General features: G+C 43.5%; 3 protein-coding genes across 5 annotated transcripts in view; 2 read left to right on the top strand and 1 right to left on the bottom strand.

Annotated features, from left to right (window-relative positions):
- Positions 1 to 15,899, top strand: part of LOC120960196 (uncharacterized) — a 35,323-nt gene extending 19,424 nt beyond the window's left edge. For 2 of the 3 annotated variants that reach the window (XM_040384222.2, XM_040384223.2), the window contains exons 3-6: positions 2,307 to 2,411; positions 2,548 to 2,920; positions 12,662 to 13,029; positions 13,952 to 15,899. In XM_040384222.2, coding sequence (XP_040240156.2) covers positions 2,307 to 2,411; positions 2,548 to 2,920; positions 12,662 to 13,029; positions 13,952 to 14,106 — 1,001 coding nt within the window. In that variant the 3' untranslated portion in view covers positions 14,107 to 15,899. The remainder of the gene's footprint in view (positions 1 to 2,306; positions 2,412 to 2,547; positions 2,921 to 12,661; positions 13,030 to 13,951) is intronic. The other variant, XM_040384224.2, reaches the window with a different exon arrangement.
- Positions 514 to 1,608, top strand: LOC120960198 (uncharacterized). The gene is made up of 2 exons (XM_040384226.2): positions 514 to 645; positions 721 to 1,608. The coding sequence occupies exons 1-2, from the start codon at positions 613 to 615 to the stop codon at positions 1,495 to 1,497; spliced, it is 810 nt and encodes a 269-aa protein (XP_040240160.1). The 5' UTR covers positions 514 to 612; the 3' UTR covers positions 1,498 to 1,608.
- Positions 15,900 to 16,982: 1,083 nt separating the features above from the next.
- On the bottom strand, positions 16,983 to 25,724 carry LOC120957645 (monocarboxylate transporter 10). Its single transcript, XM_040379951.2, has 4 exons — positions 25,277 to 25,724; positions 18,811 to 19,944; positions 18,651 to 18,722; positions 16,983 to 17,594 (listed from the first exon to the last, which is right to left on the bottom strand). The coding sequence occupies exons 1-4, from the start codon at positions 25,608 to 25,610 to the stop codon at positions 17,560 to 17,562; spliced, it is 1,575 nt and encodes a 524-aa protein (XP_040235885.2). The 5' UTR covers positions 25,611 to 25,724; the 3' UTR covers positions 16,983 to 17,559.
- Between the last annotated feature and the right edge of the window lie 918 nt (positions 25,725 to 26,642).

The raw sequence follows: 26,642 nt of genomic DNA, 5'->3' as shown, positions 1-26,642 counted from the left end.
TAGAAGAAAGCAAGCTATCGAGAAGATATTGTAAAATTGAGTTTGGTCTGTGTCCTCACTGAGTGAATTATTGTTTTTGTTCCATTTATCTTTAGCAATAGCGCTAAAACAGTCCATTTTCAGAGCACCCTGGCAACGGGTGCAAGACATTGCCATAAAGATGTCGCAACATTGCCGTCCAAATATCAGGAATTGTTTTGCAAACCTCATACTCTCACTCTTGCAAACGTTGTAATCCGCGACTTCCTGCCTTTGGATTAGCAGACATCCGTGACCAGACCTCCAGTGAGGGCAGAGCATGCACGAGCATGACCGTGTGCAATTGTAATTAATCCGTGTATCGAAAGCTGTAACATCGTGGTGTGGTGACTGCAAAACACCTTTCGCGACTGGTTTTTGTTTTATCAGTCAATAAAAATCTAAAATGCAAAGATTAAACCCAAATCGATAAGCGCACGATAATTCGTAAACGATAAAGTTGTTGATTTGGATGCCGAATCTCGAAACCTACGGCACCGTATAAAGCGCCTGTTTCACTAGACTGAGAAAGTTATTCACAGATATCCATTCCTAGAAGCAACAGGTTGTTGACGAGATTTTAAAACATTCAAAATGAAGCTTCTTTTGGTGGTGCTTTTTGCAAGCGTAAGTACTTTGAGTGGCAAGAAATTGAGTTAAACTTTAGTTTTGTAACATTTTTCCAAACATGATGCTTTGCAGGTTGCTTGGGCCCAGCGTCCACTAACGGTGGCTGTGATCGATAAAATGTACCAAGTGTACCCGATGTACCGTCAAATCCAGGACTATGTGATCAACCAGGTGGCGGATGCACGTATGGCGAGCTCTGCTCGAATCGACGAATTCCACAGAGACATCATTATGATCAAGAGTAACTACCTCGCGACCTCCATCAGGCAGGAGCAGGATTTGATAACCCAGATCAATGGCCAACCACTTTCCGTCAATCAGCAGTGTCTGAGCTTCCTTCGCCAGAGTGCTGAGGTTAACATGAACCTGGCCGGTGTGTCCTACAGTACCTGTATTACCAACGCCGGTGATTCCCTCGTAACAACCGTAAAAGCTTTCTACGAGCTGCTAGACACGGACGAGGCGCGTTACGTCGGTGTCGGACTGTTTGAGGAGTTCCGCGACGAGAATGTGTTTTTCGATCCTCAGCGCATCATCTCGAAGTTGGAGAACCGCGTGTTCCGGCTAGAGGATTACCCAACGCACATCGGTAGCGAAGTGCTTGATGCTGTCGCTGGGCTCTCCAACATGCTGGAGAACATTCGCCTGAACTACATCAACTGCATGACGTTGGGCGAGCAGATGTTGAGGTCCGCGCTGCAGCTGGGATTGCTACAGCTTGAACAGACTTGTAATGGCAATTTGATCCCGGTTGCAGAGGAAGCCCCAGTACCACCTAACGTGGGTGCTACACCCGAACCCACAGAGGAACCCACACCCGAGCCGGAGACACCTGCACCAGAACACTAAGTTCTTTCCACGAGAGAATTATAAAATGGAACACAGTTATAACTTTTATAATATTGGTGCGTCATTGGTAATAAAATATGGCTGTTTGAATGATCGATATATTTATTACTACTTTTAAAATGTGGTAATGTGTAAATTTCCCCATTTAACCGCAACCAATCATTCGTTAGAATTGCTGCTGATATGGTCGAATGCGATAATAAAATACCTTCGAAGATAACACGGTGTTATCTACTCTTATTATCAATGAATAAAACCTATAGCTTTCCCTACAAGCTTTACAACAACGTTAGGGATTTAACGATACCGCATTAAGCCCTCCAAAATTAGACCACAAAGATGGAATTATCCATGTTCCGGAGGATAAAATAAACTTAATAAAAAAAACAATACAACGATGCAAACACCTTTCGCTACAAGCTGCCCTTGCAGAGCTTGGTTTCGTTACGATGTTTTGACGACGTGCCGTTCTGTTGACTCTGACCTTGCCCCTTGATCCTGGGATAAAATATTACATTAAATATGCATTAGCCCTGCAGCATCTACAGTGGTAGCTTCCCGCCTTTTATGAGCTGCAACCTGAAGTTCCAATCTGTGCTTTTTACTAAAACAGAAAGCGAGTATTTGGAATTGAAATGAGATTTTTATACCAAAGTCTTGTAATACTTGTTTGGTTTCTATTTTACTAAATACACAATCCAATTCCAATACACATCAGTTAGCATGATTTTATCGATAATGAATGAGTCAAACTCTCCATGGAACTGAAGTATCCTCTCTTACTTCTTATACTCCGAACTGCATTGCAGGCCATCGGGAAGTTACGGCTTCCCCGGGACAGAACCGGTTGACCACGGACGATGCTATGTACGGCGACGACCGGGCCGGTCCATCGAACCCTCAGAAACGTGGAGGTAGGCGAAGATTTAAATGATGATTGTCTAGCGAAACTTCATTGAAAGTGTAACTCACCTGCCGGCGCTCGGTTTGCTTCCTGTGCAATTCAAACTCATTTCCATTCGTCTCTCTCCCGCTTCTTTCTCTTTCCAGTGAACCCGTTGCTCTATCGGGAGGCCGAACTTCGGAACGACTTTTCCGGTAATTCGATTCCCCAGAACGGAGTGTGGGAAGATGTGGACGTACCGCTGCCGGGGATGCCGTATCCGTTGGAACTGTTCGATGCACCCATCGAGCCGGGTCCTTTCGACTGGTTTAACCAGCAGCAACAGCAACAGCGGACGTACGACGTACTGCAGAACCTGCTGAGCCGTCAACCTTCGCCGTACAATCCTCTGTTCATCGGCAGACCCGTGTCCGGTGGGTACCCGGTGAGAATGCACGGCTCTGGCGGTGCCTACGGTACGGAACGGAAGAAGCGTACTTTGACAACTGGGCCGGCGAAATCGTATTCCCATCAGATGCGGTAAGTGCAGGTGGTAGTATTTATCTTGCGGAGTGAAAGTTTTAAACGAATTTTTAACAATAGTTTGAATTGACTGTGGATTTGCCTGGTAGTTGCAAGATGGTTTGTTGTTCGAGTTAAGTGATACCGCTTGCCGAATGAATGGCTCACTTTAGTGGTGGAACATTGGCTTCATATAATTAATTGCTTCTGTTTGTAGTTTTGTTGAATTATAATTAATGATTTGATACATTTCGGAATTTATTACTTGATTTCTTTAAATTGAGGCATAACTATCCTTCTTCATATAACTTACTAACATATAACTTCTTCATAAATAACTTGCTGATTTGGTAGTAAAACAGATACACTAAATTACCGCATATTTGTCACTACCCAACATAGCTTCATTTTAGTGGAAAGCTTCATATCCCATGGATGATAAAAATAGTCATTTAACCAATCTTTAGCTTCAACCTCAAGAAAATAGCTCTTTCAGTTTCTTTTTGCACGTCTCTTAACCAATTTCATCGCATTAAAGAAAGCTAAGCATCTTGTTTTGCGTAAAGTGACCGTTTTCCCACAGCCACTTGAATTGAGTTAAATTGATTTTATACGATATTCTTCCAATCTTTAATGTCGTTCAAAGACAATGCCATGAGAATTATGGCTCGCATCGTGATGTAACATTTCCTATAAAGTCAGTAATCGATGTTGCTGTACAACCATCCTGGATTGGTCTTGCCTGTCTTTGCTTGTCCTTAGCATTAGTCTCAATCAGTAGCAAAACAAACCTCGACCACTGGGACATAGTAGGGACAAATGGTACACAGACGCCCTCGTGCGGTACGGCATCGTTTGTCAATAAAGTGTACGGTGCGTTGGCTTTCTCGAGGGAGGTGATGCTCGGTAGTGAAAGAGGCATATCGGAAACAAACATAGAAGAAACTGTGCAAAAATCGCCAAACACAATTCTCGAGTGGCATCGTTGTACCTTTCGATTTCATTACAAGTTCCTTAAGTCACAACTCGATGGCGTACACTAGCTTTTTCCTGGACTGAATTGCTTTTTTTGCTGAAACTATTTTTCTCAATTTTATGATAATTTAATCGTACTAGTCGTATGTGAGCTATGCATTTAAACTACCAATTTAAAGCTTTATTGCTTCAATGCGTTTTGCTCACTGATTTTCCACACAATCAGATTTGCGTGTGTAATCGTCCGATGTGTTATTTTCGGGAGAGCCCCCCTCCGATCAGGCGGCATTGGGTCACCAAAGGACGGCGAGAGAGGTTTCATAATACTCTTTTTCTTTGCCACCCTGTGTCATACTGTATTCAATTGACGTCAATCATTCCACCACCTAGTTGCGGGCTGAAATTGTATTCTTTTTGCTGCTTTCGTTCGTTCGTAGCTTTCCAAGAGCAAAATATGTCAAACGTCCTTTCGAACAAATGTGACCGAACAGATCGCACTCACCGCTGTCCCTGTTGACTGACCCATGAGCTGACACTGTTGCTAGCTCGTCGAAAGATTGCCGTTTTCGTATTTTTTATTTCATACGCCCCATTGAACAAAATTCTTTAGAAGAGTCTGATTTATGCTGGATTGAAAAAGGAAAGGGAAACATATTATCTCCCCCCTCATATGCCCTGCCCCACATTTCGTCAATGATATGCAGAGCTGTAAGATGGGGGATTGCCCCATGATGGCAAAATATGGGATGCAGATCGCATTAATATTAATAATCTTCCGAGCAGCGCACAGTAGGTGATAAGTGTGCTGCCTTTATCGCTGTATATGATGTGGTGGTGAAGTGCGAGACGAAAATAAGAAAACACTATGTTTTCTGATTCCCATCTCATCTGATGGGAGGGAGACAAAACATATGAAAAATGTTCTGAAATTCAAAAACTCTACTCCAGTGGTGTACTAAGAAACCAATTTGGAGCCAACCTTCCGTTTCGACACGATACAAACATCCGGACGTTGATTTATTCCGTGAAACATCATTAGCAAGTAGTGACGCTGCTTTCGCCACGTGGAAGCGATAGTTGATAGTTATTTTATTTGTCTTCTGTCCTATCCTTAAAGCTTATGGAGCCAACCGAACCGAACGCGACGGATAAGTGATGCAAATTGATGCAAATAATCGGCATCTGAAAACAGAGCGAGGCACCGATTTGTTGATGCCCGTGCACAATTGTTTAGAATCAATCAATGCAAACGAGCGCGTGTCAAGCGTGTGTCATGAATGCAAAATGGTTATTGCTGTAATTTAAGCTGTCGACAGCGTGTTGCTTTCATCAGCAAAGCATTCGGAGTGAGGGAGCTGCAGCATAAGCTTTTTTAAGTTGTTTAAAGAAGATAATATTCGTTTCGATGCGATATCACTGCCATTATGCTGATGAGTAAGCATTTTGTACCAATTACCAAAAAAACAACTGTCCAAAAGTATGTTAAAGTGTCTCCATGGCTTTCTGTTTGTGTATGCACTTTTGTGTGTGTGTGTGTGTGTGTGTGTGTGTGTGTGTGTGTGTGTGAATTTGTTGCAAAGCCAAAATTTAAAAGTCCAGCATTCCTTATCCATCGTGCGAACGAACCCGACGCTCGAAATCAACGATAACTGCCACTCGAAAACTTGGGCTTCCTCTTTTTCCTCCTTTTGGGGTCATTCAACTGAAGTAAGGTTAAGCTTACCGCACTCACTACAGCAGAGACAAAGAGAAGAAGAAAGAGACATAGATAGATAGAGAGAGACAGAGAGATTGCGAAAGCGTGACGGGTTTTAAATATTGCTCCTAAATGCGAAACGAATTGTGTCGGAGGGCAGGAAAGGTTCCATAAAATCGAATTCTTGTCATCGGTAGCTTGTTGCCGCTTGCGATGCTGTGGCTTTCCTACAAACTCATACGCACACACGTATATATGGTAGGCTGCAGCAAGTAAAGAGGCTTTACGGATGCTTCGTTTTTCCAAGGGAGCAATGTTTGGATGGCAGCGGTAGCAGCAATTCTTCCTCTATCGCTTCATCGCTTGAGAACCATTTTGATAAGCAACAGGAACCTTCTCGCGCACATGCTGGTAAGCTGGAGGGGGAATGAGAGAAGAGACGCAAGTGCCTGACGTACGCTTTGCATTCCGGTCGCATTCCACAGTGGCAGCCATATGGTACGGTAGCAATAGCCTGGCATTGGTAGAAGAATTTAAAGGCTTCGAGTAAATCGATCCCAAAAACGTCCGATTTTATAACATGTCGGTGGTTGTGTATGTTTTTTTCGCCTCTTCTCTTCTTCTTCCTGTTGATATTGTTTGATCGTGAACGGATCTGTTATCAGCCCCCCCTCCTCCCTACCTCATGATTCATCCATACAAGCTTTAAGCTTCGTCTCCAGGTGCAACTTATCCTTATACGCAACGATTTTTGCGAACATGTTTCGTCAGTATCCAGCATCACCGTAGGCATCCGATCTGACAAACACGAACCTTGTGCTCTAAAACTTTCCTCGAGGGTATTGAAGATTTTGGGGAGCATTTCACCGGTGCAAAGCTTTGTATGACCGTCAAACGCACCGATGGGGTGGAATATTTCGTCACAATCGTCAGTACTACGCCGCCGAACACGTCAGCAGTTGTTTGGGCAACCCAATTACAGCACCTTCTGTGTGCCAGTCTCATATCACGGCACTAAACTTGCGGATGATTGACTTTTATATCCGTTCCATTGCGTCATGACCCCATTGTGTACGCACCAGCTGAATGTTTTGTTGTTCCATTCTCAAGACTGCGGACGAAACAGGAAACCTGTCGAGTAAATTAAAAAAAAAAAACACACTCACACACACACAAGGAACATTAGTAATGCTCCACGAAACAACTATTATCTCTCCCTTTTTGGCTGGCTGGGTGATGATAATTAAGAGCTTCATTTGAATTCATTAAGTGATGGAAAGTTGAAAAAAAAGCAGCCTCCCTGTTAGCAAACGCGAAGTCAGAAACAGACGGTACGAATTAATACAACTACTCGTAAGCTGCGAACGACAGGCGACAGGAAGGATGGAACTTTGCTGGTAGTCCGATGAAGATATGCAAAACACAGCCCCCGCAATGGTTGCACAAAAGGCGCACAAACGCACCATTATCGGTAAATCCTGGCTCGAGTAGCAGCAGCACCACAATCACCAGGCGTCTCCATCCATTTCGCAACAAGCTACTAGTTGTTGTTGCTGGGATAGTGGTTGTTGCCGCTTTGCATGACCGTGCGTTAGAAACTAAGCCGTGCTGTAATTATGAAGCGTGAATGGAATCACGTTCACCTGTCGGTGTGTAATTGATTAGAAATATTAATATTATTTTCTCCTGACATACACGGGAATAGGTTGAGGTGTAAAATGAAACTGCAATGGACAGGGATGAGCGAATTGTTGAACAATGAATAATAGCTACGCTCAATGCTCATACTTTGTGTTAGTTAATGTGTTGCATATTGTTGTATTTTTTCAATAAAATCTCTTGCTTTCCTTTTTGAAGTCGTATCACTTTGCAGATGCAAGCCTTTATTATCTAACGGTTAGTGCTATTGTATTCATGTTTGAAGTGTAAAGTTTTTCTTTACACCAAAACTCAACTCTTCTAGAATGTATCCCTTATGAATTCCCAATTGCTCCTTTTCGTTCGGTTTGTTCAACTATAATAGGGAAAAGTTAACACGCTCCCGTTCCTTTTCGATGCCCCATAATCATCATTCGTTGGAAGCAAATGGGACAAAATTAGACACCTCTGTCTGTCACGAAGAGGGTGTACATGCAGATGCACCCAATCCTGTCAAGAGTCGTTGCCAAATGTTCGGAGGGCTATTTTTTGCTGGAACTGTTTGTCGTTTTTCTTCCCAAAAATGCAAATCACACAAAACAGTGAATGCCTTTTTTCTTTTTATTTGACCGACAGTATACTAAAACTTCCTTTCTCTGTCTCTGTCTCTGGGGAAATCAACAAAGCAACCGACCGCAAGCCAAGCGCTCCTCTCCATTGGTTCCACTGCTTTTTTGTTCCTTCCCACTGGTCCCACCTGTTGTTGGCGAAAAGCATCTCGAACGACATACTCAAGGAATGCAACAAAATAAAGAGAAAACAGAAAGCACAGTACTACGTCCTTCTCTATCCACTAATGGTGCTACCGATGGCGGCTACCATCATAACTCGTGCACAGTGGTGTAAGTAAATGCATTTTCTCTTGTTGTGTGTGCTTGGTGCTTGGGGTGATTTTCCTTTTATGCCACTACACCTCCTCCTAGATCCTAGATCCGGGTGTCAATCCGAGACGGTGTCCACACGCTCGAGTGTCTTTTAGGGCGTTGCAGCATGTACATAATGCTGTTTATGGTAGTCACATAACGTACGCGGCTGGGCGATATGATGGATGTTGGCCACATGGTTTCACACTTTTACACAGTGCCGGGATGTGTTATTCCCGATAGTTCAAGTTGATGCTCTCTTTAAAGATATTTGTGCGTTTTGTTTTTAAATGCAGCAAATATAAATTTATAGACCCTTCCCACACATATGGAAACATGATTTTAATCTTCTAGTACGCCACAAATTTACCCCTAAGGTACTTGCGATCGATTTGTGCCCTCTTACTGGTGCAGTTTCGTACGTACAAAAAGAGCGTACTATAAGCGTAAGTTCACTCTCAAATAGGATTACTATTCCCTGTTGCTCTCCGTTTCTTCCTTGCTTCACCCATCATAACACACCCGGCAAGATCCAGTCAAGTGGAATACAAATATTTACATCCCCTTTCCCCCCCGAGCTTCGATCGATCGTAAATTATGATTCCCATCAACGCCAACGAGCCAAATCGAGTGCACTTGATCTATCTGACCGGATCTTTCAGTTCAGTTTGGTTTACGTTTAGGATTGGGACCGGTTGTGCCACTTGCCCATAACCAAACAGCTTTATCGGCACAAGCGTTGAGTCTGATGGATGGAAGCAGCGTAACCAAACAGTACGATTGCATTGCCATTTGTTTCCTTCCCTATTACCCCATTCCAATGTCGAACAACGAGGCCTAATTATTCAGCCACCTGGTGATATATCATTTCTAATTAGCGAGTTAGTTAATTATCCATTGCCTGGCCGAACCGTTTCGTTGACGAGACCGTTCGCGTTTTTGCGAATACAGTGCAGTATTCCCGCTGCGAAGAAGCGCGCTGACAACCGATGATGATGATAACACGGGGAAGAAGAAGGATGTTGGGGTTGTCATGATGGAATGTAGTTCGTACTTTCTGCGTGGTGGCTGGGCAGGAACCATTAGCGTTCGGTAGTAGCATCGCAACTCGATTACAGGAGAAAGTGAGCGCGTAAATTATGTAATTAGCAGCAACAGGTTGACAAGGTTGAGAGAGGAAAAATGGATCAGGGGGTGTGACAGGTGGAGGTGGGAACGAACCGACAATTCTGAGTCACATTTCCATATGAAAATCCTCAAGGGAATAACCTCGAAAGATGGTTTCGAAATTTCCAATCCGCTACGCTTGCTGTGACGATAACCTAAATTAGCTTCACATCTTTCATCGGGTTTAGAATTTAAAACACTTTTCGCACAACAAACTACCGAAGCTGCTAACGCGGTAAACGTAATCCGGGCAAAAAAGGAGGGTGACACGCGCTCAGAATACAATTAGTAGCCACTCTTGATCAAATGTTGTGGCACAAGGTGGAGCTTTTGTGCCTCTCAGTCCCGGTTTGCGTACCTACCTGTGTTACTGTTTTTGCTAACGCTCAACCAATGTCCTTGCCTTTGATTTGCGATTTTTTTCTTTTGATTTTCCTATTAACGGTTACATTTTATTTTTATTTCGCACAAGAAACAATTTTAAGCAATGCGGACTGCTGGCTTTCCAGATTTTACCGCAAATGACCGTAATTTCACGACTGATGCTCGTTTTTATTGGAGCATATGCCTGAGAAACTCAAAAAAAGACTAATACAATAACTCCCTTGAGGGATATAAAATAAACACCATACGACGGTAAACACAACCCGTCGAAAACTAACTTTACGGCATGGTGTGTTTGCACGCGCATGTATGTGTAAGGAGTTTGTACCATCTTTTCCCTTTTCAATTGGAAGCAAGCACAAGCAAGAAACAATTCCACGTCGGTTACCTCGTGGGTTTAAATTATTCGTTGCGAAACGATTTTGCTTTTCGCGTTTGTGCGTTTCTCATGCGTAACGGTTCGGTGCGGTACGATCGATGATACGGTGGGCTTGTTGTGAATTGATTTTTTAATTGAATAACAACCAGTTCCTGGTGCTCCATTAGGATGCAGACATTCGAACCCTGTACAGGTGAACCCTGTACATTGCCATGGGAGGTCATAGTGGCAAACTGCCTACCAACACATCGGACGGACAAGGACTATCGGGCGCGCGCGCTCATTGTTGATGCATCTCGTTGATACCGCACGTTCTGGTAATTGGGTTTCATCAATCTGTTGATAAGTGAGGTCGTTAACAGGACACTATTGACGTCGGGGCTAGGCAACAGACCATTGGGCTTTGTGTAAGTAATAGCGGTGTCCTGAGATGCGACAAGATTGTATATCCCGCAAGGGGCTTACGTTACAATTATTCCTGAATCAATGCACTGTTTGAGGATCGAAGCTTGAATGTGCGTTTAGCAGGAAAGATACCCTCAGAAAGCTGTTCCGATGTTGTATATCGGTCGGTCTAGTGGCATCGATTCGGGATACAATTAAATGACAAATCGATGTGCTTTGTATTATGAGCATGAGTGTTTCTTTTTGAGAGCGAATTAGACAATGTAGTATAGTACAAACATCCTTCGAAAGTTGTATAAAATATAAAAACTACAATTTATATATTTTTATATATTTATATATTTTATTATTCTAGGTCCAACTTGTTGTCGTTCACACCACATCAAAAAAGTACAAACAGTTCAACCCTAAAATCCAAGTGCTACAAGAGGCTAGACAACGATTTCTTGATTACAGTGACCGAACAGACGTTCCGCATTGTGTGTATGTGTGTGTGTGTTTCATGGAGAATAACACACTTGTCATCACACTAATGAACCTCTATGGGAGACACGAAAGGGTCACCCATTTCTTCTTCGTCATCCCTCCCTGATTGTACCCTACAATAGCTAGCTTTGTGTGTTTATCTGCAAAGATATCATCCATTATCACTACTGAATTACACAGTACAGTAATTAGATATCTTAAAAGACATGTTATCGTAATGCATGACGGCAATGGTGCTTATGGGGAGAAAGTTTGTTATTGGAAAAGGTGCCATTTTTGTTTTGCTTTCCGTATCTCAAGACCCAAGCTTCCCCTTTCATGCATCCAAGCTGCCCCTATTGCTTCGAGTGCAGACAGCGCTGTTTGCACTAAACCCATTAACCTTTCAGCACTTTTCCAAGGACTGGTTGGCAAGGTGTGTATTGTGCTGTGATCAATTATCACACCAAGAAGCGTCTTAACAGTTGTTTTCCAACACCAACGCCACAGCACGATGTCGAATGTCCTAATTAAAACGGAGTCAACTTGCAACAGAGCAGCACGCGAGCACACTTGAGTGAACAGATTTCCAGCTATTAGTTTGTTGCTAACGAATCAAATGATCGGCTGTGCTAACCAGACAGGTGCTTTCTGTCCAACACACTGCCCATTTTCATGTGTGGGAAGGGCGTATGCCGCGACCCCTCTTCTTCTCGTTACGGATCGAAGACGATTGATCCCATTCTCTGCCCTGATTCGCTCCCATCATTGCTCCAGTGACAATGCCAGTGGATAGCTGGACAGCAAATCTAGAATTGAATTAAGGTACGGCCATTTCAGTCGGCCTCTGGTCGGCCCACCGTTACACGACATGATAACGCTGCGGGATTCCATTATTGAACCACACTCCACTCGGCAATCGAATTAAATGTTCATTTCGGCAGAAAGGCTACCAGTTTTTTAGTGGTACGTTGCTGCTGCTGTTGACGTTGTGCCTTTCTTGTGCCATCCATTGCAAAAGAGAATGTCACTTTTATCGATGAACTCAGATTGAAGCTAGGAACCATTTGGAAGATGGATTTTCGAGGGATGAGAAGGACAGTCGAGAAAGATCACCTGTGGAGTGAATTGATGGATTGCTTTGCCCAAGGCGATGAAGATTTTTTTTTACTATATGGAACGAATTGAACGAAGTGCTAAAGCTTAGCTTAGGTTACATTATTGCATACATACACATATTCTCGTACAGAAGCTTCACACATGTCAGCCAGAAACACATGTGGTTGAAAGTTTCCTCACACGCCTGTTGTTCGTAAAAATGAATCATTTTTGGTACAAAGTTTTTAAAGCAGCTTTGCAATCCACGTCCAATGTCCTCCCGTTGTCGTTCTCGTCGTCCAAATCCAGTTTGCGGAATTGATACATATGTGTGCTTCCTATCAGTGATTGCATTACAATGCTGGTAATTAATTTCGACGGTTTCAAGTAGAGCTGTAGTGTCAGTATAAGCTCATGTTTTCAGGAACATTAATGCAAACCCAAGCTAGCATAAAGCTGAGAGAAGCTCTTGAAAGCTGTTCGTGATGTGATTTTATTTAACACACAACTGGCGCATCCCTTCCATCTTCAAAAGGCTCTTTGAATCCCCTAGTGGGATTAATTATTAATTATAACCAAAAGCAATACCACTCACGTGAGTTTTTTTCCCTGCCATTTTCTCGTTCCAGCTTAAAGCGCAGCACGGGTAAGTTGTCACCAGCCGAAGTGTTCTCGCTGCTTGCGCTGATGGATTCACGCGATCCCTACCGACCGCTATCACCCCTGCCCGAGTACATCCCGGACGATCAGACGAACGATGTGTTGGCCTACGCTCCAAATGGAATGTATCCGGACGTTGCACTACCGCTGGCCCTGGAGCAGCTGCTCGGAGCGCGAGGTGGTGGCGGTGCAGGTGGCGATGGTTACGCGTACGATGATGCTGGCGAGTGGATGAACGGTTGGACGGAACCATCGGTTGACTACATGGGTATTCCAATGGCCGATCTGGATGCGCTTGGTGTGCTTAACGATGGCAAAACCGTGGGCTCGATCAATGGTAAGCGTTGTTACGTAATGTAAGCAGCAGTAATGGAGCAGAGCTAAGCAAGTGTAGCATATCTACAATACAGAACTTATTATAAACCACACTATCAACTATAGACACATTGTAACACACTTCGGAAAGCCAATCCACACTATTGGAACACATTCATTATAACTTCTTCTTCTTCTTTGGCACAACAACCGTTGTCGGTCAAGGCCTGCCTGTACCCACTAGTGAAGTGAGCTTGGCTTTCAGTTACTTATTGTTACCATAGTAGGATAGTCAGTCCTACGTATGGGGGCACGGTCTATTCGGGGCTAGAACCCACGATGGGCATGTTGTTAAGTCGTACGAGTTAATGACTGTGTTAATTCATTATAACACATTCAGCAAATTAGGTCATACCATAACAACATACCCGGAAGAGTTCAGGTCACACCGTACATATAAAAACAATTGTGACACATTTATTGAAAACACCCGAAAGACACATAATAAGTAAATAAGGCGTTACTGCAGCAAATTAGGAGAACCGAAACGTGACAGGATTAAAGAACGTGTATGTACGATCATCATATTACACAAGCTAAATCTGATAAAGTACCAGATTTGAGTTATCTTTTGAACATTTTGTTGCGCCTATAAACTCTCAATAATATACTTATTAATGTTGTTAATTAAATCAGTTATCTTAATATCGCGAATAGGTGAACCGCGCTGGGATTTATAGCTTTTTAGAGGCGCTTTTTTGTTGTTTTGTTACTCAAACCGATCGTTTTAATCGTAACCACGAGTTAATTGATTATGTTGAATGACATACGCAATCGCATGATTTTGTTCTGCGTTTTGCATACATTTAGTCGTTTTCTTTCACTTTGTTCTTGTGTCCGCCAAAATCAAAGCAAATTTCCTCTAATTACTTGTTTTCTTTTAGCATACATGCCGCAGAAGCGCTTTATGGTGTCGAAGAAAAAGCGTAGCGTGACGCAGGCACCTTCTCCAGCAGCCGTCGTCGGTTGCAAGCCGGGCGATGCATCATGTGGCGCTCAGTCGCATCAGCAGGGAGGCATCATTCAAGCGGCCGCCTAAAGCATCACATCCCCGATACCGATACATGCGCATTTTGAGAGAAAGGACCCGTCCTGGACGCACACAAAAAAAACATGCACAACATGTCCCAAGGCTCACGAAATACCGGATACTACAAAAATCAATGTACCATATGTGTTAATTATTATTGTACTTACCAATTATTGTAACGCAACTAATCATTTCTAACGATACACAAGCAAGAATCAAAGAAAACCCCTTTTTCCCCATTGATGAGGCACATCATACAGCGCTGCTTTTGATAGAACTCGCTGCTCCAGGGCATCTCCCGCAAAACGGATGACACGACATGAGTAGCAATTCCATCTTACCTTTCACCGCTTTGTCTAAGTTGCACCGCACTGTTGTTTTAGGATAAAATGGAGAGGTACATTGGCAGGTTTGGAAGTCACGCTTAGGCTCACACATTAAGCATTTGCGTGTCTTTCGAATAGCTGCCGTTACGTTCGGTGGACATTTCGTTTCGTCAGTACCACTATGCAGCACAAACAGTTTTCAACAAACGAGGCGGTTAATTGCTGTATTGCTCTTCTTACTACTACTCACTTTTCTAGACGTTGAATGGCTACCATTGCAGAAGACATCCATGTATTGCTCGTTGTAAACTCGTATACATTACTACCACGATTTAAAAAAAACATGTGAAAGGCACAGCTAAATGATGATACTGATGATGATGAAGAGAATTTAATGCATTGAAATATTTATATATTTGAGGTCTATATTCATACGAAATTTACTAAGCGCATATACATGTACTACACAAAATTGAGGCTCCATTATACAGCAAGGTCGTATCTATGTAGGAGAGGCTAATGCACGTTTGGCATATTTCATCGTATAAACTGCTTCCCCTAATTAATCGACGCGGATCGGCACAAACCGCGCACGCATGATAACATGACAAGAAACTGGCTCAGAGGTAAATAGTTTTTTAGGTATAGTAAGAAATCCATACCATATATATATATAACATAAACATCTATTATGAATGCATACAAAAACAAGAGGCAAAAAGTTTGACAAAGTGTCGCACACGACAACACTAAACTGCATATTTATCGGACGGTGGGGAGAAAATTCCATTTCATCCATAGTATACTATCGTAGCAAATTAATTACAAAAACCTTTACATTAAACGAAATAAAATAAATGAAAAAAATATACCACAAAATGCAACAAACTACCACAATCAAAGTGTAACCATATACCCGTTGTGTGTACAACGGAGGAATAAATAATACAAAGAGAGAAACAACAAACACAATTTGCACCTGACATAACATAACACACAACAAACAATCAAACAACCAAACAGACACACACTTCGCTGCAGCAGCAGTACATACTGGGGCTGGAGTAATACAGGATACTTAGTCTACCTTGCATTGAACTTTTGTTAGTCCGCCGAGGACAATTGCAGAAAGAACAGGCGAAAAAATGGTTGAAATGAATAATGAAACGAAACAGTAAATAGAACAAACACGAGGATCAAGGAAGCGTAAAGAGAAACGTACCCTAACATCAGCCCCGTGACTGAAGAAGGAAGAGGAAGACTTCAACTAGAGCGTAGAAAAGAAAATTTACAAAGCATGGTTCATTGTTTTAAACCCCTTTCGCTAGGTTCGGCTGGGAGTTAGCGGGGAGAAAACTATCGATGAGAAGAAGAAGTCTAACAAAATTGAGAAAGGAAAAACCCATTAAAAATAAAAGACAACAAAACCGATGATTGATTGCGATCATTGTCGGGTTACTAGCATGAAGGAGGTAATTTTATTTGTCGTTTTGTCGATTTATTTCCTTTTCTGGTCTGAGTCCTGTAGATTTCTACCAGAAACTGTCTTGCGGTTTTGAGTAATTTTACGGTACGGCTCTGTTGTCAGTTGTTATCAGTTGTGTTAGCTGGTTGCGTTTAGAAAACATTTTCGAACTGATTCTCGATTGTGATTTCTAATTGTTCTTACAAATGTTCTGCATTGCAATTGAATTATACATTTTTTTATTTAACATCTACACCATTTCTCTACATAGCTTGAATAGCGAAACGAAAGAAAGAAATTCAAGAAAGGGTTCCGAAGAATTATTTCTTATCAGTGTTTAAAATTTACTTCAAAAAACTTTGTAATCCAAAATTTTTTACGGAAATACGCGAAATGATACAAGAATGAAAAAAAATTGTTACAAACAATCTCAGCGACAGCCACCTTAGACACAAACCATAGACAGTAGCGCCATCTATTGCAACAACAGTGTAACTAGCCAGTTTTATTGATTCGACGAACCGTTAGCAGTATGCGGAAAAATCCACGTGTAGTATACTTTTTTTGTAATTTAAAATAGCCCTTGTTATGTTTCGGATAAGTGATACAACAATTTGCCCGACAAAATTACTCTGTACTACAGTAGCTTAAGATTCGATTTAATTTCCTTTCCACGCACTAACGCTGCGCATGCTGCATTCAGTTTGATTAAACTCCTCTATCCTAAAAACAAAGAATCTCGTTTTCCCTGTTAAAGAATAACATCCTATTTACTAAAACATAAATATTGTACAAAAGCGTAACTCTCTCTCTCTCTCACTCCCTCTCTCTTTCTTTCAATTTTGCTTTATATATATATATATATATATATATATATATATATATATATATATATATATATATATATATATATATATATATATACATATATATATATATATATATATATATATATATATATATATATATATATATATATATATATATATATATATATATATATATATATATATATATATATATATATATATATATATATATATATATCCTCTCTCTGTTTGCCTCTCTCTCTCTCTCGCTCATATTCTCTCTCTCTATCTCTCTCTTTCTCTCGCTCTCTCTCTCCATCTCCCTCTTGCTCTCTATCTCTGTGTCTATCTCTCTATTTTTCTATATCTGTACCTGGACCGTGTATATTATTCACGAAATGCTGCATGCGAACATCATCCGGCTATGCCGTGACTGATCCACACATTTTGGCTGCATGTAAGGGCGTGCGCAGGTTTACATTTTCTTTTTTATTTTGGTGATATTTCTGTATCTAGTCACTGTATCTAACTATCTACACAAAATTGAACAATGCGCGATGTTTTTTAATCCACTCTGGCACTTCCTACATATGGTGTGAAGTAACAAACCCGTCTTTCGATCATACGTGGTATTGCGCGCGACCTAGAATTGCTTCTTTACAAAACATCCTGCAAAACCATGGTTTGCGAGCTAGTTAAGCCCTGCGTGCCCCTCCACCAGCGAACTATCTGGAACGAGCCTGAGGCTGGTGGCCTGATCGCAATCAGCGCAAACACACACACACACACACACACACACACACACACACACACACACACACACACACACACACACACACACACACACATACACACACCCAGCCTAACCCGTTTCATTTTTTTCCGCTGTGAGTGATTCTGGAATAAAATTCATCCAAAAAAGTGAGGCAATTAAAATGGTGCTTATCATTTTGTGGGGAATATTTACAAAAGATCAACAACAACAACGGCAATACGTAACCGGAATAATATAGTAAGACAAAATAAGACAACAAATACAAAGCAAAACAATACAACAAAAAACGCAAATAACGAAATTAAACAAAAAACAAGCGGAGCTACAAAGCGGAAAACAGTGAACAGATAAAGCACTACACAGTGTGGAATATGTTAGGCAAGGTTCTCGGGAGCCTTGTTGTAAGATAGCACTCTGTTTACACCAGTCTGTTTATACTCGGTACACAGATGCATCTTCGATGCTGCGCTGTGCCGCCCCAAAATGGTTAATCGCGCTGACCGCAATCCCGCTATCTACAATACGCGCGCGGACGGAGGCGTCGTGGTTCTGCCTGCAACGTGCGGCTCAACGCCTGCAGCCGCGTGAGGTAATCAGGCTTCCGTACCCTTTTACCCCATGGTCAAAAGATCATACATAATACTGAGCCGTTCGCACAAAACCCTGATCGGTTGCCTTAACAATGCGCACTAGACGCACCGCGCGGAATGTAGGCTCTGGAAGCAGCCGAAAAATGTTCTCGATCCTGCCCGGAAACGATAGCGCACCCTAATCAACAGCGACAAAAGGTTCAGCAAAAACTATTGAACCACCAATTACTACCAGGGACAGTTTACCGCCATCTCACTATCGCTAAAACCCAATTGGACAGATTGATAAACACAGAACGGGGGGGGGGGGGGGGGGGGGGGGGAAGCAAATGCGAACTAAAAGCTTAAGATTAACAAGCAAGCGAATAGAGACGAAAGCGCTACACTGGTTTGCGATTATGGATGTTAGCACACGAAGCATATTGCAATCACTGGTAGCCGAGCTACGGAGGTGCGGCGGTCAGAGGATACCGTAGCAGTACTTGCGTTCGGCATACAGTCGAAACACCGGATTGTCCGCAATGTAGGCTTCCAGTATCAGGGACGACACAGAAGCGTGAGTGAGTAGTGGAGATTTTGCATTAATACCTGAACTGGCCAACGTTGCCCGGCGCTCGTGATGTAGCTGTCCATTTATCGGTTTACCATCCGTTGAGTTTTCTGGAGGAGAGGGTTAGAGAGAAAGGTTAGATTATAATGTTTTGTTATTTCTCTCACACATTCCACATTCACACATTTCGTTTCTTACCGCAGTCCCAGGCAGTGTGTGCCAACGGTTCCAGCTTCGGTTCCGTCGTCATCGTTTGCTGCTTCGAGGCCTCATCCTTGACGCAGCGTATAAGGAACATGGTGCTAGCACCGAACAGCGGTGGAATACCGGCCAGAATGAAGGGCAGTTTGTACGAACCGGTCTGATCATACAGCATGCCCGCAACTGGCGGTCCAAGCGTCAGGGGCAGTGAGCACATCCCGAGCAGAAATCCGATCGCTTGCGTTGCGCCGCGCGGTCCACAGATATCGTACGCGATCGGTCCTAGCAGTGAGATGAAGCACCCATCGAACAGACCCATCGCCAGGGCAATGGCCAGCAGCAGCGGGAACGAACCGGTCGCCGGTAAACACATCGTCAGCGTACCGATCAGCACGAACGACATTTGCTGCAGCAGCACTCTGTTTACGCGTGGCATATCAGCAATGAATCCGAACAGCAGTCGTCCTAATCCGGACGTGATGCCAATGCACATTACAGGCAGATTTTCGCCCTTCCCCGGGAAATTGTCCTGCACAAACTTTCCCATATGAACGTACGGCACAAAGTACCCGAACAGTGCGATGGGGATCGAAACCGCCCAGATGATGTATCGCTTCTTCTTCCAGTTGTCAAAGTTGATGAATGAACGGAGGAACGTGTTGACGGCCGAGCGGCCCGGTTTTACCTTCGGCGGTGGTGGCGGAGGTTGTAGTGGTTTGTACAGCATTGCACAGAATATCACAAAGCTTGATATGACGGCCAGTATGCGGAAGGACGTTTTCAGCCCGGTATGTTCGACCAGATAGTCGAGACAGATGGGCATGATGGCGGTGAACACGCTCGAGCCTGCCGTTACAATGCCATTCACCAGCCCTAGGTAGCGCTTGAAATAGTGACCGAGAATAGCGAGGGACGGAGTATAAGCCAGTGCCGCTCCCAACCCAAACATGATACCGTACGTGAAATACAGTGCGGTAACGTTATCCGTGAAGAAGGACGACAGGAACATGCCGCTGCATGTTAGCAGCCCACCAATGAAGGTTGTTCGCCGCAGCCCAATCTTGTCCGTCAGGATACCGGATACGGGGGATAGCAGAAAGGTCGTGCCGATCGTCAACGAACCGACGAGTGCTGGAAACGAGAAAAGGGATTAGTGTGTAAATCAAGAATAAAACATGGTACAAACAAATAAATAAACCATATCCGTAAGCTTTCCCGGAGCCTTCCACCATAACCCCAATTGGGTCTGTTTGCTGCACCCGTGAAGAAATGAAGCCAAATCAACATAATTGAGCGGCAAACGCTTCTATAGAAAGAGGAAGAGAGATCATGTTTGTCCAAACAACGCAAACACTGCAGCTCAAACAACCTTCGGTACGCTTTGAACCTAGAACCCACACTCCGCGGCATATGAACTTAATTGCTCTCAATAACAATAACAACAACCATGCGGTTCACCCGCTCCAGCGCCTAGTTCTGTATTATTATCATGGCTATCACTTCCTCCTTTGTTGTACGTTCTACTGAACCACTAAGATCGCTGACATCGAACAAGTTCGCTTTCGTTAAGTTTCGTTAATTTGAAGCATGTGTACTTCAAACAAATGGCTCCAGCGCCTAGTTCTGTATCATTATCATGGCTCACTTCCTCCTTTGTTGTACGTTCCACTGAACCACTAAGATCGTTGACATCGAATAAGTTCGCTTTCGTTAAGTTTAGTTAATTTGAAGCATTTTTACTTCAAACAAATGGCTGCCACGTAGCAGTGGGTCATCAACTTTTGGGAATGATTTTCTTTTGCCGCTGAGACCAAATTTCCTCAACTTCTGATCCAACCAAAAAGACATGCCTTGAGCATCGTGTGCATAACAAGTTCGTTGAAGCATCTCCAACTCACAGAATGCGGAATAAAGAAATTATGTTATGATTTATTGATATTGTAATTGGATTTAACGTTCAGGAACCGACCGACAAAGCACAACGACAAATGTACGGATTCTTTTTGCGCGTGTGTCTCTTCGTTCCAACCATAGTATGTCCCGGAGGGCTCGTCACTTTGTACGAATTAGTGACATTTCCACCGTTTTCCATACGACCAGACGGAAATGAAACATAATCCGCACCACCAGTACCGGCCGGGACGCCAGTATCGGTTGATTTAACCATTCGGGTCGGGTCACTGGTGGGAGAAAAGGTGTAAAATGAGCTATGTAATATGTATTCTTGCAGCAAATGATTATTCTGTGCAAGAGTGGCTTCATCTAGCAGCGAGCTCACCCCAGATAGCGCATATAGCCAATGTGCTGTTGTGGTTTTTGGATGTTGTTACTTCAACTTCCAACACTTTCGACTCTAGAAGCCATATAACTAGAGTGGAAATACACATTGAAACTGTTTGGCCGCATGCAAGCAGGTAAACAAAACGTGCGGACAGTGCATCAACGGTGAGCTATAAATATGGTACAACCCCATACAACTTTGTGGCCACGGTGGTCGATAGACACAACAATGTATGATGAAGCCGGTGGGACACTGTCCCAGGTTCAAAACGGCGTAACGAAACGGAAGTGATTACAAGATATTCTTGCCACGTTTAAAAATCCATTCGCATTGGCAGGTGCGTACAGCAAATACATGTCATGCGTCTTGCGCAATTGTTGAAATATTGTTTAAATAGCTAAGATAAAGTTGGAACGCTTTTTTTTGGAAGTGGAATTTAAATGGATACACCTAACGGCGTAATGTTTCGGAGCGAGAGGTATTCTTCCTCCTTATCATACAACGTTTAGGGAAACATTGTGTTGCTTTTCCTATTTCAAACCAGAACCACCCATTCAACATCCCGCTCAATCGTCAACTGAACTGTTAGCAGCAGAACGCCCATTGCAACGCCCCACTCTATCCACCACATTCCAATACAGAACTACCAGACACCTTGCTGGCATGTAGGAAGTGCAGCTCGTGATATAAATTGTTTAAACCACGTGACTAAATACGCAATACAGTGGCTGTGGCAGTATCTGTTGTTCCACGCAATGAATTATTTAAAAGATCAAACATGTTTAGGGCAACCGGCTCAAAACAAATACCGGACTGCGTGGTGGTTAAACGTTTGCCAGTGCGCTTTTTTTTTTGCTTTTTGCACAAGGTTGCAAGAGGTTGTTTTGCAATCGCTTAGCAAAAGTTGTTATACGCAAAGGGAGCAGCACGCGGTGCGTGCTTAGGTCGCGGTAACGAAGCGGTAGGCGCAGTGACATTTCCATTGCCATTTAAGGGGTGTTTTCTTTAAAAACAATCTGAAAATCGCTTCATTTTTTTTGTTGCAGACTATATTGTGGGGTTTCCATGTTTTTGTAACCGGCAGCTGGCTCGGTGATGCTTTTGATTTTCCTGCCTTTTTTGCAGCGATGTTTATTCCGGCGCGCACGAATGTAATGAAACGAAACTAACCAGCTTCGATGTTTTAAAATATTATGACCTGTTAATGAAAATTAAAGGAACCAAATTTAGACAATTGTTAAAGTGACTCGGGTATGCCATCAGGCATGTCTATCGATACCATCATCGAAGCGTATACGCTAAGTCAGAAGGAAAAATCGATCAATCGAATAATCTTTCAATTGAACTGTCGCACGTACGGGGCGATGAGGATGCTCTAATCTGATCAATCGAAATGAAAAAGCGAGAAGAGATATGGGTTTGGTTGTTAGTTTTTTTTCTTTCTCATTCTTTATTTGTTGCACAACATCAATACAAGGGGTGAAGGTTGCGTTATTAAACGGTATGAGACGTAGAAGCGTGCTAATAGATATGGAGTTTAGGCAGATGGCATGAAAAGTCGTTGTTGAAAGTTGGAAAAAGTTGAAAGCCGAATACATCCGCCTTGAATGTATCGATCAAGGCATCATAAGTTCTAAACTGTATAGAGCTCAGTTTTTGTAGTTCCTTTGTTTCGAAGAACACAAATACTTTAGACACACACGATTAACGAACGTCAATGGCGAATGATGACGTCGACAGCAGCAAGCCCCAATCGTACCATGATTGACACTTGTCAAGAAATTCCTAGCTTTTCCTCTGCTCGTTATTTTCACCACAAATGGAACGAATCTGCGTACACAACATTATGGCACCTTATGGCAACCATTAAAAACTGCGTCAACCTTTTTTATGCCTTCAAGATCATTGTAGAAAAATGGTAAAATTGTGCGAAAATTTGTCAACCATGGAGAGTACACAACGGTTTGTTGATTGAAGTGCTCGTAACATGCTTGCTCGTACATACTCACCGTCTCTCTCATCTCTACCCACTCCCTGGGTTAGCCCAACGACCCCAACGTGAGACGCAAAATCGAGAGGAATCTATTTTTATTATCGGTTTGCAAGGGTTTTTCTTGTCTGTTTGCTTGTCTGCACTTATACGCTAGGTGGACAGCGGAAATGGACTCACCGTAGGCGAGAAGTAGATGTCTTTCTTCTTTTTGAAACATTGATTTTGTTTGCTTTGCCGAGTCGTGTTCCCGGTTGCGCGTTATGATGCGCGACGCTAAGAATTATTTTTTGGGGGCTCGCTCTCTTCACACATTCTTGGTGTACGCGGTATTTATTATGCGCTGTGACAAACAGGTAATCGCCGGGTTGGAGATAAAAGGTAGGATCGGATTTTTTTACGCCTGAACGATGCTTCTTACTCTAACTCTCTCTTATCTAGTCGAATAAAGCGCATATCCCTAGTCTAGATCCGTGTCTCGTTAAGTGCATTGTTTTGTGGGGGTCAAATTTCGCACTCACGTAGTCGCTCTTTAAATGGCCGATTGAAAATTGACTACAAAATCAACAATGATGATCGATCACTGTCAATCAAGCCAACATCAACATCGTCACCGCCCTTCGAAGCCCTTGACGCGGTCGTCTAGCTAAAGCTTCCAAATTGTTAGTCTTCCCCCTGTAGCTGGCAGTATTCAAAGTGGCCGCGTGTGCCTTCCACCAGACCACTCGAGCGATAATCTCGTATCTACTACACATTCTACAGGTCTCGTTTGTATGAGATAACAATCGGACGGAGAGACCAACCGGTGCAATAATCGTAATGTAACCAACAGTAAGTGCAGGATGTGTCCTCCTCCTTGGCAACACACAATCACATCTGGAGTGCGCGTGAAGTGGGCGACAGCACAAAAAAAAAGTTGTTTACACCATACCTGGCTCAAAGTCTCTCCTCCCCTTTAGGGAGATGTGCCTACCAGGTGAGTGTGGTTGCGTGTGTAAGTGTGTGTGCGCGCATATTTGTTTTAATTTGATGCGAATTATATTTGCATAAAATTTTGCGCACCAACAGCAATATTTCTCCCGCTTGGATGAGCTGAGAGGTGGGAGAGCCGCCGGGGAACAAGCTTTTGCAAAGGCTTGCGCTTTAATGCCTGTTACAAACGGAGCCATAAAATAGTGATCTTGCCCCTGGTGAGCCGGTGTGCAAACTGAGTAGCCGTAAAGATAATCTGTCACTCAATTCATCCGTGGCTGGTCATTAAGACGGTTCAATTCAAACAAATTATCCCTAGTAACTGCACTAAACGGGAGGTCATTTTTTCCCAGCCAAAACTTACCCCGCCGTTTCGGTCGTTCAACTGGTCCAGTATTTATGAAAGTGTTACAACGACCTACCCGTCGTCTCGGGTTGGTTCCCTTCGAGACAGGCCTGTCCCTATCGCCCCAAGACCCATTGTGTAATGATGGAATAATCAGCAGTTTACCTCCTCAGAAGAACCTCAAACCATTGCACGCGCCAACTGCCGTCTTATCATCAGCACAAACGACACAAAGGCAGCAACCAATCTGTCTGAAGTGAAGTTTTTGTTTATTTGGGTTTCGAGCCCATACCCAAACTGCCTAGACACTGCCGGAATGCATGACAGACACACACAGGTCATGTCATTTGTCCATAAACAGTCGCTCAGAGACACAAAAACACGTCCCACAAATTAGTTAACGTTAATCAGACTCAAAGAATACGCAACGGAAGCAGATTCGGCAAGTCGTTGAAATCATTGCATCAGCAACGGTTCACCTTTCAAAGCGAAACAAAACAAAACAACAAAAAACAGTGAATTGTGCGCGAAATTCCCCCATCCCCTTTCCCCTACTAACCTTGCCCTTGCCAACTTTCCAACTGGTACGATCACGCCATCACGGCGCGCCAAACACACAGACGACAAGTGGTTATTTTCGCTACGCTATGTGCGTTACAGGCACACGGTCCCTTACCAGCCACACAAACCACACATATTTAACCAATGCGTCATTTTACAAACAAACCATCGGTATTGGCAGTAGCTTTTCCTTCATAACTTGAAGTTCCCAAACCGATACCGTGGTAACGAATAACGTGGCTACACATGAATCACCATCCGCCTCCATTGCACTGACCACGTGGTCCAGAACTCGTTGGCCAGCTGCACTTACCTGCTTTGCTGGATGCTTCATTGTCTCCGACCGCCTGTAGCTGCTTCTGAAGGCTCAGGTACACTACGCTGTACGTGTTGATCACACCGAACAGGACACCGTTGCAGAGGAATGCACCGATCATCACCAGCCAGGCCCGAGTGCCACCGTCTGGCGGTTCGTGCACTGCGTGAGCATCGGCCTCCAGCAACGGTACGATCACCTTCTTGCCATCCTTCCCGAGGGCGGCGTGACCACCGTTCAGCTGCGCGTGATGCCCATTCGTGGCCGCTACTACTCCTTTCACGATCACGGGCGTTACACTATCTTTGACGATTCTCGAGTTCTCGGTCATTGTGCGGGGAGAACAAGGTTCACTGTGCCTTTAACGAGTCTGTTTTCCACAACTATCGATCGGTCACAATCGCCTTGATCGTAATCAACTGTCCGTGGCAGATCAAGATCGGGACACTTGACCTGGCAACAGCCACGGTTATCACAATCACTCTCACTGCACTTCCTGCGATCACGCACTTGACGACACTGGGACGACGGATGGAACCGTCCTGCGATGGGACCTTTGGGACATTATCACCACAATCAGTTCCGATTTCGATCGTTTCCGTCACGTCGCCGTTTCTCGACACGCAAAAAGTGATAGGAGTTGGGATGCGAAGGAAGCAGCAGCAGATGGTCCTCCGCCGTTAACCGCAACGACGACGACCAGAGCGCAAATGAAGCGACGGTGCCGTTATGCGATCGGAGCATGTCCCGGCAGCAGCTTTAAATAGAAGTAGAAGAAAGTAGAATCTCAGCTCGGTCGCTCGCATGCCACTACCGATGTGCGCGTACGCGGTGTCGTGACATCTCGGTCACTCGATTGACCGTCTAACATAGCCGCAAAGGGAATGGGGAGAGGAGCGGTTGTGAGTTCACTCGCGTATGTGTGTGAGCGCTTTTGCTTGGTTGAGTTACTACAGCGCAGTACACATGCGCAAACAGGAACGCACACGCGGTCGGTCGGTTACATTCGTCTTGCCGAAGGAAGTTAGCATGGTGGGCGTAGAATGTAAACCATCGTACGCATGCAGTGCAAACGCAACAGTTGTCCAGTGGGGTTGGGAGTGAGTTCCACCACCGGTAAGCAAATGATAAGTGTAGGGAGTGTACCGAATAATTGCAAATGATCGAGTATCTTGTTATTTGTGAAGTAAATCTAAACCCTTACCAACTAAACAAAACGTATAACAAACATTTAAAAGAGTTGTTTTTTACAAAAATACTAGATAACTTCTTCTTAAAACTTATCATACGAAACCCCTGAGCAGAACTAAATCTTCTGCAGAGTGCTTCAAATTCTACTTCTACTCCTGACCAAATCTATTGC

Source organism: Anopheles coluzzii, chromosome 3 (genome assembly GCF_943734685.1).
Source record: "Anopheles coluzzii chromosome 3, AcolN3, whole genome shotgun sequence".
Taxonomy (NCBI): Eukaryota; Metazoa; Arthropoda; class Insecta; order Diptera; family Culicidae; genus Anopheles; species Anopheles coluzzii.
Note: the sequence above shows the minus strand (reverse complement) of the source record. Positions and strands in the feature narration are given on the sequence as shown.